General features: G+C 39.0%; 1 protein-coding gene across 3 annotated transcripts; it reads left to right on the plus strand.

The window, feature by feature from the left end:
- Window positions 1-4,422: 4,422 nt before the first annotated feature.
- LOC119532463 (RNA-binding protein 3-like) lies at window positions 4,423-5,609 on the plus strand. 3 transcript variants are annotated; one of them, XM_037834914.1, is made up of 2 exons: window positions 4,423-4,997; window positions 5,378-5,609. In XM_037834914.1, the coding sequence occupies exon 1, from the start codon at window positions 4,499-4,501 to the stop codon at window positions 4,967-4,969; it is 471 nt and encodes a 156-aa protein (XP_037690842.1). In that variant the 5' UTR covers window positions 4,423-4,498; the 3' UTR covers window positions 4,970-4,997; window positions 5,378-5,609. The 3 variants fall into 3 exon arrangements, with proteins under 3 accessions (XP_037690842.1, XP_037690843.1, XP_037690841.1); XM_037834915.1 differs by having other exon boundaries at window positions 4,423-4,993; XM_037834913.1 differs by having other exon boundaries at window positions 4,423-4,975.
- The last annotated feature ends 7,196 nt before the right edge of the window (window positions 5,610-12,805 follow it).

The raw sequence follows: 12,805 nt of genomic DNA on the forward strand, positions 1-12,805 counted from the left end.
TATTCAAAGCACATTCTCTGACCACAATGGAATACAATTAGAAGTCAATAACCATCAGAGACTTAGAAAATTCACAAATACCTGGAGGTTAAACAACACACTCCTAAACAATCAGTGGGTTAAACAAGAAACAGCAAGAGAAATTGCTGAATATATAGAGACGAATGAAAATGAGAACACAACATACCAAAACCTATGGGATGCAGCAAAAGCAGTGCTAAGGGGGAAATTTATAGCACTAAACGCATATATTAAAAAGGAAGAAAGAGTCAAAATCAAAGAACTAATGGATCAAATGAAGAAACTAGAAAATGAACAGCAAACCAATCCTAAACCAAGTAGAAGAAAAGAAATAACAAGGATTAAAGCAGAAATAAATGACATAGAGAAAAAAAAAACAATAGAGAGGATAAATATCACCAAAAGTTGGTTCTTTGAGAAGATCAACAAGATTGACAAGCCCCTAGCTAGACTGACAAAATCAAAAAGAGAGAAGACCCATATAAACACAATAATGAATGAAAAATGTGACATAACTGCAGATCCTGAAGAAATTAAAAAAATTATAAGAGGATACTATGAACAACTGTATGGCAACAAACTGGATAATGTAGAGGAAATGGACAATTTCCTGGAAACATATGAACAACCTAGACTGACCAGAGAAGAAATAGAAGACCTCAACCAACCCATCACAAGCAAAGAGATCCAATCAGTCATCAAAAATCTTCCCACAAATAAATGCCCAGGGCCAGATGGCTTCACAGGGGAATTCTACCAAACTTTCCAGAAAGAACTGACACCAATCTTACTCAAACTCTTTCAAAACATTGACGAAAATGGAACACTACCTAACTCATTTTATGAAGCTAACATCAATCTAATACCAAAACCAGGCAAAGATGCTACAAAAAAGGAAAACTACCAGCCAATCTCCCTAATGAATATAGATGCAAAAATCCTCAACAAAATACTTGCAAATCGAATCCAAAGACACATTAAAAAAATCATACACCATGACCAAGTGGGGTTCATTCCAGGCATGCAAGGATGTTTCAACATAACAAAATCAATCAACGTATTACAACACATTAACAATTCGAAAGGGAAAAATCAAATGATCATCTCAATAGATGCTGAAAAAGCATTTGACAAAATCCAACATCCGTTTTTGATAAAAACACTTCAAAAGGTAGGAATTGAAGGAAACTTCCTCAATATGATAAAGAGCATATATGAAAAACCCACAGCCAGCATAGTACTCAATGGTGAGAGACTGAAAGCCTTCCCTCTAAGATCAGGAACAAGGCAAGGATGCCCGCTGTCACCACTGTTATTCAACATTGTGCTGGAAGTGCTAGCCAGGGCAATCCGGCAAGACAAAGAAATAAAAGGCATCCAAATTGGAAAGGAAGAAGTAAAACTGTCATTGTTTGCAGATGATATGATCTTATATCTGGAAAACCCTGAGAAATCAACAAAACAGCTACTAGAGCTAATAAACAAATTTAGCAAAGTAGTGGGATACAAGGTTAATGCATATAAGTCAGTAATGTTTCTATATGCTAGAAATGAACAAACTGAAGAGACACTCAAGAAAAAGATACCATTTTCAATAGCTACTAAAAAAATCAAGTACCTAGGAATAAACTTAACCAAAGATGTAAAAGACCTATACAAAGGGAGGCGGGGCAAGATGGCAGACTGGTGAGCTGTAAGTTTTAGTTACTCCTCCAGGAAAGTAAGTAAAAAGCCAGGAACTGCGTGGACTGGACACCACAGAGCAATCTGTCTTTGGGCATACTTCATACAACACTCATGAAAACGTGGAACTGCTGAGATCAGCAAAATCTGTAAGTTTTTGCGGCCAGGGGACCCGCGCCCCTCCCTGCCAGGCTCAGTCCCGGGGAAGGAGGGGCTGTCAGCTCCGGGAAGGAGAAGGGAGAACTGCAGTGGCTGCTCTTATCGGAAACTCATTCTACTGATTCAAACTCCAACCATAGATAGACTGAGACCAGACACCAGAGACTCTGAGAGCAGCCAGCCCAGCAGAGAGGAGACAGGCATAGAAAAAAAACAACACGAAAAACTCCAAAATAAAAGCAGAGGATTTTTGGAGTTCTGGTGAACACAGAAAGGGGAAGGGCGGAGCTCAGGCCTTGAGGTGCATATGCAAATCCCGAAGCAAAGCTGATCTCTCTGCCCTGTGGACCTTTCCTTAATGGCCCTGGTTGCTTTGTCTATTAGCATTTCAATAACCCATTAGATCTCTGAGGAGGGCCGTTTTTTTTGTTTTTTTTTTTTAATCCTTTTTTCTTTTTCTAAAACAATTACTCTAAGAAGCCCAATACAGAAAGCTTCAAGGAATTGCAATTTGGGCACGTCAAGTCAAGAGCAGAACTAAGAGAGCTCTGAAACAAAAGGAAATAATCCAGTGGCTGAGAAAATTCACTAAACAACACAACTTCCCAAGAAAAGGGGGGTGTCCGCTCACAGCCACCATCCTGGTGGACAGGAAACACTCCTGCCCATCGCCAGCCCCATAGCCCAGAGCTGCCCCAGACAACCCAGTGTGACGGAAGTGCTTCAAATAACAGGCACACACCACAAAACTGGGCGTGGACATTAGCCTTCCCTGCAACCTCAGCTGAATGTCCCAGAGCTGGGAAGGTGGAGCAGTGTGAATTAACAAAGCCCCATTCAGCCATCATTTGAGCAGACTGGGAGCCTCCCTACACAGCCCAGCAGCCCAGAACTGCCCTGGGGGGACGGCACTCACCTGTGACATAGCACAGTCATCCCTCAACAGAGGACCCGGGGTGCACAGCCTGGAAGAGGGGCCCACTTGCAAGTCTCAGGAGCCATACGCCAATACCAAAGACTTGTGGGTCAGTGGCAGAGACAAACTGTGGCAGGACTGAACTGGAGGATTAGACTATTGCAGCAGCTTTAAAACTCTAGGATCATCAGGGAGATTTGATTGTTAGGGCCACCCCCCCCTCCCCGACTGCCCAGAAACACGCCCCACATACAGGGCAGGCAACACCAACTACACACGCAAGCTTGGTACACCAATTGGACCCCACAAGACTCACTCCCCCACTCACCAAAAAGGCTAAGCAGGGGAGAACTGGCTTGTGGAGAACAGGTGGCTCGTGGATGCCACCTGCTAGTTAGTTAGAGAAAGTGTACTCCACGAAGCTGTAGATCTGATAAATTAGAGATAAGGACTTCAATAGGTCTACAAACCCTAAAAGAACCCTATCAAGTTCAGCAAATGCCACGAGGCCAAAAACAACAGAAAATTATAAAGCATATGAAAAAACCAGACGATATGGATAACCCAAGCCCAAGCACCCAAATCAAAAGCTCAGAAGAGACACACCACCTACAGCAGGTACTCGAATAACTAAAGATGAACAATGAGACCATATTACGGGATACAAAGGATATCAAGAAGACCCTAGAAGAGCATAAAGAAGACATTGCAAGACTAAATAAAAAAAATAGATGATCTTATGGAAATTAAAGAAACTGTTGACCGAATTAAAAAGATTCTGGACACTCATAGTACAAGACTAGAGGAAGTTGAACAACGAATCAGTGACCTGGAAGATGACAGAATGGAAAATGAAAGCATAAAAGAAAGAATGGGGAAAAAAAATTGAAAAAATCGAAATGGACCTCAGGGATATGATAGATAATATGAAACGTCCAAATATAAGACTCATTGGTGTCCCAGAAGGGGAAGAAAAGGGTAAAGGTCTAGGAAGAGTATTCAAAGAAATTGTTGGGGAAAACTTCCCAAATCTTCTAAACACCATAAATGCACAAATCATAAATGCTCAGCGAACTCCAAATAGAATAAATCCAAATAAACCCACTCCGAGAGATATACTGATCACACTGTCAAACACAGAAGAGAAGGAGCAACTTCTGAAAGCAGCAAGAGAAAAGCAATTCACCACATACAAAGGAAACAGCATAAGACTAAGTAGTGACTACTCAGCAGCCACCATGGAGGCAAGAAGGCAGTGGCATGATATATTTAAAATTCTGAGTGAGAGGAATTTCCAGTCAAGAATACTTTATCCAGCAAAGTTCTCCTTCAAATTTGAGGGAGAGCTTAAATTTTTCACAGACAAAGAAATGCTGAGAGAATTTGCTAACAAGAGACCTTCCCTACTGGAGATACTAAAGGGAGCCCTACAGACAGAGAAACAAAGACAAGACAGAGAGACTTGGAGAAAGGTTCAGTACTAAAGAGATTCGGTATGGGTACAATAAAGGATATTAACAGAGAGAGGGAAAAATATGGCAAACATAAACCAAAGGATAAGATGGCCGATTCAAGAAATGCCTTCACGGTTTTAACGTTGAATGTAAATGGATTAAACTCCCCAATTAAAAGATATAGATTCGCCCAGTCTCCCTGCTCAGCGTTGGCTGTTGGTCAAGTTGTCTTCTTTTCCAGATTCCAGAACTCGAATTCCCTACCATGTCGTCTGAAGAAGGAAAACTCTTCGTGGGAGGGCTCAACTTCAACACCGACGAGCAGGCATTGGAAGACCACTTCAGCAGCTTCGGGCCTATCTCTGAAGTGGTTGTCGTCAAGGACCGGGAGACTCAGTGGTCCCGAGGTTTTGGCTTCATCACTTTCACCAATCCAGAGCATGCCTCAGATGTCATGCAAGCCATGAATGGAGAGTCCCTGGATGGCCGCCAGATCCGTGTGGACCATGCGGGCAAGTCAGCCCGGGGAACCAGAGGGGGTGCCTTTGGGGGTCATGGGCGTGGTCGCAGCTACTCTAGAGGTGGTGGGGACCAGGGATATGGGAGCAGCCGGTATGATAGTCGGTCTGGAGGATATGGATATGGATATGGAAGGTCCAGAGACTATGGTGGCAGAAACCAGGGTGGTTATGACCGCTACTCTGGAGGGAATTACAGAGATAATTACGACAACTGAGATGAGGTATACACACATAATAATGTAGATACACAAGGAATAAAAATTCTTCTGATCCAGCATCGTCTTTCCAAATGGCTGTATATATAAGATTTTTGGAGCTGCACTGAAACATCTTTGTTTTATAGTACATCAACTTCTATTTTTGAATTGAGCTCCCAGGGTAGCTTCTCACAGACCTTTTAGAAAGCTCCATGTGTTTCCAATTTTTTTTCCCTCCATTTACAAATTCTGGGACATTGTAAAGTCTGGGTATTTTTCTTTTACTAGTTTTTTAGTTTGGGCTCTCAGGATTAATGGTTCTGGCAAAAAAAAAAAAAAGGTTTGGTCAGAATTACTATTATTTTTTAAATTAACATGCATCTAGGGACATTTAAAAAATTTGTACACAATGTTTTCTTACCACAGTTAGGAAGCAATTTCCGAACATACCTACAAGAAATCTCCATCAAGAACATGATTGCTAAGAGGTGTTTTTTTACTCTACGTTATGAGACTACCAACCTGATTATATAGAAGAACTTTAAAATGTTTGTGAATGTCATCTTTTTAATACTGGAAGAAAGAAATATTCTGTTGTGTTTCATATAGTGTTTAGGATGTCCTTCATGGAGCTGATTAAAAAGATGCAATTTGAAAACAAAAAAAAACAAAAAAAAACAAACAAAAAAAAAAAAAGATATAGATTCGCAGAATGGATCAAAAAAAATGAACCATCAATATGTTGCATACAAGAGACTCATCTTAGACACAGGGACACAAAGAAACTGAAAGTGAAAGGATGGAAAAAAATATTTCATGCAAGCTACAGCCAAAAGAAAGCAGGTGTAGCAATATTAATCTCAGATAAAATAGACTTCAAATGCAGGGATGTTTTGAGAGACAAAGAAGGCCACTACATACTAATAAAAGGGGCAATTCAGCAAGAAGAAATAACAATCGTAAATGTCTATGCACCCAATCAAGGTGCCACAAAATACATGAGAGAAACACTGGCAAAACTAAAGGAAGCAATTGATGTTTCCACAATAATTGTGGGAGACTTCAACACAGCACTCTCTCCTATAGATAGATCAACCAGACAGAGGACCAATAAGGAAATTGAAAACCTAAACAATCTGATAGACGAATTACATTTAACAGACATATACAGGACATTACATCCCAAATCACCAGGATACACATACTTTTCTAGTGCTCACGGAACTTTCTCCAGAATAGATCATATGCTGGGACATAAAACAAGCCTCAATAAATTTAAAAAGATTGAAATTATTCAAAGCACATTCTCTGACCACAATGGAATACAATTAGAAGTCAATAACCATCAGAGACTTAGAAAATTCACAAATACCTGGAGGTTAAACAACACACTCCTAAACAATCAGTGGGTTAAACAAGAAATATCAAGAGAAATTGCTAAATATATAGAGACGAATGAAAATGAGAACACAACATACCAAAACCTATGGGATGCAGCAAAAGCAGTCCTAAGGGGGAAATTTATAGCACTAAACGCATATATTAAAAAGGAAGAAAGAGCCAAAATCAAAGAACTAATGGATCAACTGAAGAAGCTAGAAAATGAACAGCAAACCAATCCTAAACCAAGTACAAGAAAAGAAATAACAAGGATTAAAGCAGAAATAAATGACATAGAGAGCAAAAAAACAATAGAGAGGATAAATATCACCAAAAGTTGGTTCTTTGAGAAGATCAACAAGATTGACAAGCCCCTAGCTAGACTGACAAAATCAAAAAGAGAGAAGACCCATATAAACAAAATAATGAATGAAAAAGGTGACATAACTGCAGATCCTGAAGAAATTAAAAAAATTATAATAGGATATTATGAACAACTGTATGGCAACAAACTGGATAATGTAGAAGAAATGGACAATTTCCTGGAAACATATGAACAACCTAGACTGACCAGAGAAGAAATAGAAGACCTCAACCAACCCATCACAAGCAAAGAGATCCAATCAGTCATCAAAAATCTTCCCACAAATAAATGCCCAGGGCCAGATGGCTTCACAGGGGAATTCTACCAAACTTTCCAGAAAGAACTGACACCAATCTTACTCAAACTCTTTCAAAACATTGACGAAAATGGAACACTACCTAACTCATTTTATGAAGCTAACATCAATCTAATACCAAAACCAGGCAAAGATGCTACAAAAAAGGAAAACTACCGGCCAATCTCCCTAATGAATATACATGCAAAAATCCTCAACAAAATACTTGCAAATCGAATCCAAAGACACATTAAAAAAATCATACACCATGACCAAGTGGGGTTCATTCCAGGCATGCAAGGATGGTTCAACATAAGAAAAACAATCAATGTATTACAACACATTAAAAACTCGAAAGGGAAAAATCAATTGATCATCTCAATAGATGCTTAAAAAGCATTTGACAAAATCCAACATCCCTTTTTGATAAAAACACTTCAAAAGGTAGGAATTGAAGGAAACTTCCTCAACATGATAAAGAGCATATATGAAAAACCCACAGCCAGCATAGTACTCAATGGTGAGAGACTGAAAGCCTTCCCTCTAAGATCAGGAACAAGACAAGGATGCCCGCTGTCACCACTGTTATTCAACATTGTGCTGGAAGTGCTAGCCAGGGCAATCCGGCAAGACAAAGAAATAAAAGGCATCCAAATTGGAAAAGAAGAAGTAAAACTGTCATTGTTTGCAGATGATATGATCTTATATCTAGAAAACCCTGAGAAATCGACGATATACCTACTAGAGCTAATAAACAAATTTAGCAAAGTAGCGGGATACAAGATTAATGCACATAACTCAGTAATGTTTCTATATGCTAGAAATGAACAAACTGAAGAGACACGCAAGAAAAAGATACCATTTTCAAAAGCAACTAAAAAAATCAAGTACCTAGGAATAAACTTAACCAAAGATGTAAAAGACCTATACAAAAAAAACTACATAACTCTACTAAAAGAAATAGAAGGGGACCTTAAAAGATGGAAAAATATTCCATGTTCATGGATAGGAAGGCTAAATGTCATTAAGATGTCAATTCTACCCAAACTCATCTACAGATTCAATGCAATCCCAGTCAAAATTCCAACAACCTACTTTGCAGACTTGGAAAAGCTAGTGATCAAATTTATTTGGAAAGGAAAGATGCCTCGAATTGCTAAAGACACTCTAAAAAAGAAAAACGAAGTGGGAGGACTTACACTCCCTGACTTTGAAGCTTATTATAAAGCCACAGTTGCCAAAACAGCATGGTACTGGCACAAAGATAGACATATAGATCAATGGAATCGAATTGAGAATTCAGAGATAGACCCTCAGATCTATGGCCGACTGATCTTTGATAAGGCCCCCAAAGTCACTGAACTGAGCCATAATGGTCTTTTCAACAAATGGGGCTGGGAGAGTTGGATATCCATATCCAAAAGAATGAAAGAGGACCCCTACCTCACACCCTACACAAAAATTAACTCAAAATGGACCAAAGATCTCAATATAAAAGAAAGTACCATAAAACTCCTAGAAGATAATGTAGGAAAACATCTTCAAGACCTTGTATTAGGAGGCCACTTCCTAGACTTTACACCCAAAGCACAAGCAACAAAAGAGAAAATAGATAAATGGGAACTCCTCAAGCTTAGAAGTTTCTGCACCTCAAAGGAATTTCTCAAAAAGGTAAAGAGGCAGCCAACTCAATGGGAAAAAATTTTTGGAAACCATGTATCTGACAAAAGACTGATATCTTGCATATACAAAGAAATCCTACAACTCAATGACAATAGTACAGACAGCCCAATTATAAAATGGGCAAAAGATATGAAAAGACAGTTCTCTGAAGAGGAAATACAAATGGCCAAGAAACACATGAAAAAATGTTCAGCTTCACTAGCTATTAGAGAGATGCAAATTAAGACCACAATGAGATACCATCTAACACCGGTTAGAATGGCTGCCATTAAACAAACAGGAAACTACAAATGCTGGAGGGGATGTGGAGAAATTGGAACTCTTATTCATTGTTGGTGGGACTGTATAATGGTTCAGCCACTCTGGAAGTCAGTCTGGCAGTTCCTTAGAAAACTAGATATAGAGCTACCATTCGATCCAGCGATTGCACTTCTCGGTATATACCCGGAAGATCGGAAAGCAGTGACACGAACAGATATCTGCACGCCAATGTTCATAGCAGCATTATTCACAATTGCCAAGAGATGGAAACAACCCAAATGTCCTTCAACAGATGAGTGGATAAATAAAATGTGGTATATACACACGATGGAATACTACGCGGCAGTAAGAAGGAACGATCTGGTGAAACATATGACAACATGGATGAACCTTGAAGACATAATGCTGAGCGAAATAAGCCAGGGACAAAAAGAGAAATATTATATGCTACCACTAATGTGAACTTTGAAAAATGTAAAACAAATGGTTTATAATGTAGAATGTAGGGGAACTAGCAGTAGAGAGCAATTAAGGAAGGGGGAACAATAATCCAAGAAGAACAGATAAGCTATTTAACGTTCTGGGGATGCCCAGAAATGACTATGGTCTGTTAATTTCTGATGGATGTAGTAGGAACAAGTTCACTGAAATGTTGCTATATTACGTAACTTTCTTGGGGTAAAGTAGGAACATGTTGGAAGTTAAGCAGTTATCTTAGGTTAGTTGTCTTTTTCTTACTCCCTTGTTATGGTCTGTTTGAAATGTTCTTTTATTGTATGTTTGTTTTCTTTTTAACTTTTTTTTTCATACAGTTGATTTAAAAAAGAAGGGAAAGTTAAAAAAAAAAAAAAAAAGAAAAAAGACAAACAAGGAAAAAAAAAAAAAGATGTAGTGCCCCCTTGAGAAGCCTGTGGAGAATGCAGGGGTATTCGCCTACCCCACCTCCATGGTTGCTAACATGACCACAGACATAGGGAACTGGTGGTTTGATGGGTTGAGCCCTCTACCGTAGGTTTTACCCTTGGGAAGACGGTTGCTGCAAAGGAGAGGCTAGGCCTCCCTATAATTGTGCATAAGAGCCTCCTCCCGAATGCCTCTTTGTTGCTCAGATGTGGCCCTCTCTCTCTAGCTAAGCCAACTTGAAAGGTGAAATCACTGCCCTCCCCCCTACGTGGGATCAGACACCCAGGGGAGTGAATCTCCCTGGCAATGTGGAATATGACTCCCGGGGATGAATGTAGACCTGGCATCATGGGACGGAGAACATCTTCTTGACCAAAAGGGGGATGTGAAAGGAAATGAAATAAGCTTCAGTGGCAGAGAGATTCCAAAACGAGCCGAGAGGTCACTCTGGTGGGCACTCTTATGCACACTTTAGACAACCCTTTTTAGGTTCTAAAGAATTGGGGTAGCTGGTGGTGGATAACTGAAACTATCAAACTACAACCCAGAACCCATGAATCTCGAAGACAATTGTATAAAAATGTAGTTTATGAGGAGTGACAATGGGATTGGGAAAACCATAAGGACCACACTCCACTTTGTCTAGTTTATGGATGGATGAGTAGAAAAATAGGGGAAGGAAACAAACAAACAAACAGACAAAGGTACCCAGTGTTCTTTTTTACTTCAATTGCTCTTTTTCACTTTAATTATTATTCTTATTATTTTTGTGTGTGTGCTAATGAAGGTGTCAGGGATTGATTTAGGTGATGAATGTACAACTATGTAATGGTACTGTGAACAATCGAATGTACGATTTGTTTTGTATGACTGCGTGGTATGTGAATATATCTCAATAAAATGAAGATAAAAAAAAAAAAAACTATATGTATCTAAAGGAGAGGCTAACCCTGCTTATAATTATGCCTAAGAGTCTCCCCCTGAGTGCCTCTTTGCTGCTCAGATGTGGCCCTCTCTCTCTAACTAAGCCACCTTGGCAAGTGATCCCACTGCTCTCCCCCCTACATGGGACTTGGCTCCCAGGGGTGTAAATCTCCCTGACAACGCAGGATATGACTCCCGGGGATGAAACTGGACCCGGCATCAAGGGATTGTGAACATCTTCTTGACCAAAAGGGGGATGTGAAATGAAACAAAATAAAGTTTCACGGGCTGAGAGATTTCAAATGGAGTCAAGAGGTCACTCTGGTGGACATTCTTAACACTTTTTAGGTTTTAATGTATTGGAATAGCTAGAAGTAAATACCTGAAACTATGAAACTGCAAACCAGTAGCCTTGACTCTTGAAGACAATTGTATAGCAGTGTAGCTTACAATGGGTGACAGTGTGATTGGGAAAACCTTGTGGCTCACACTCCCTTTAATCCAGTGTATGGATGGATGAGTAGAAAAATGGGGACAGAAACTAATGAAAAATAGGGTGGGATGGGGGGGATGATTTGAGTATTCTTTTTTACTTTTATTTTTTATTTTTATTCTTTTTCTTTGTAGTATAAGGAAAATGTTCAAAAATAGATTGGGGTGATGAATCCACAACTATATGATGTTACTGTGAACAGCTGATTGTACACCATGGGTAATTGTATGGTATGTGAATATATCTCAATAAAGCTGAAGTTAATTTAAAAAAAAAAAAAAAAGAAATGTTCTGAGTTAAATATTCGTGGCCCAGGTCTCTCTTATCATCTGCTAAATTTCTCCTAAATCTCAGAATCTCTTTGAATTTTTTTTTAGTAGTACAAATCATTAACACCCTAAAACAGGTAGTGAGAATGGAAGGAAGGTTTTAAGTATCAAATTAATAAGACTAACCACCTGGTGTCACTGTTCTTGTAAATTGTTCAGTAATAATAAAATTATAAAAAAGTTCATAGATTGTAGTTACAAATGTATGTTTGTACAAATAATTTACAAAATGTGAAATATATTGAGAAATACAGCAAGAAGTTGGAGGTGGAAAGCACTATGTGTTATCCAGTTTGTGCACACAATGCATAGAATTCCTCTTTTCAGTAAAGTTATTCTCGGGGAGATAACTCAAGGATTATCTGATTTTCATAGTCTTCATCTGAGACAGCAAGGGGTAATGAAAAAAGCAGCTGGATTCTGGAGACATATGAGCTGATTTCAAATCTTGACTGTCACACAGGCTGTGTGACCTGGGCAAATAACATCATCTTTCTGTACCTCAGTTACCGCAATCATAAAAGAAAAATAACAGCTCTTGTCTATTTCTACTGAAAAAAAAAAGGTTATTTTTAGATAATGTTTTTAAAATGAGAGAAAAATTATTTATGAAAAAGCTATATAAACTCAAGCTGCCATACAATGTAATCTATTGTTTTCCAACTCTGCCTTATTTGTGTTAATTTTCCTTATCACAAAATTTTTTATTTTTTACAAAATATTTTTCCCCACTTTCTTTCTCTCATATATTCTATTGCACCAACCAAAACTTTTTCAGCAATGTGTCTGCCAAGTTCAGAGATCTCTGGGGCAAACTTGCCTTTGCCACACCTGATGCTTACGCAAACTACTGGTGCCAAGACTAAGAAGGATCCGAATGCAAAGGACCCTCATGCTGGTCAGGCCCCTGATGAAGCACTCTCCATCCTAAGCAGGTGACCAGACTTGAGCCCAGAATGTTGCTGCAATAGACTTTTCTCACTTACTGTACTATTTTCCTATTGCTGCTATAACAAATTACCCCAAATCAAGTGGCTTAAAACAACACAAATTTATTCTCTTACAGTTCTGGACATTCAAAGTCGTAAATGAATCTTGGTGGGCTAAAATCAGAATGTCAGCAGGGCTGCATGCATTCTGGAAGTTCTAGGAAAGAATGTGTTTCCTTGCCTTTTCCAGTTTCAAGAGGCCAACTGCATTCCTCTTGGCTCATGGCCCACTT

The sequence above is a fragment of the Choloepus didactylus genome, chromosome 4, assembly GCF_015220235.1.
Source record: "Choloepus didactylus isolate mChoDid1 chromosome 4, mChoDid1.pri, whole genome shotgun sequence".
Taxonomy (NCBI): domain Eukaryota; kingdom Metazoa; phylum Chordata; class Mammalia; order Pilosa; family Megalonychidae; genus Choloepus; species Choloepus didactylus.

What these genes read in the sequence shown, in the direction of transcription:
- LOC119532463 (XM_037834914.1), top strand. Translation starts at nt 4,499, where the DNA reads ATGTCGTCTGAAGAAGGAAAACTCTTCGTGGGAGGGCTCAACTTCAAC.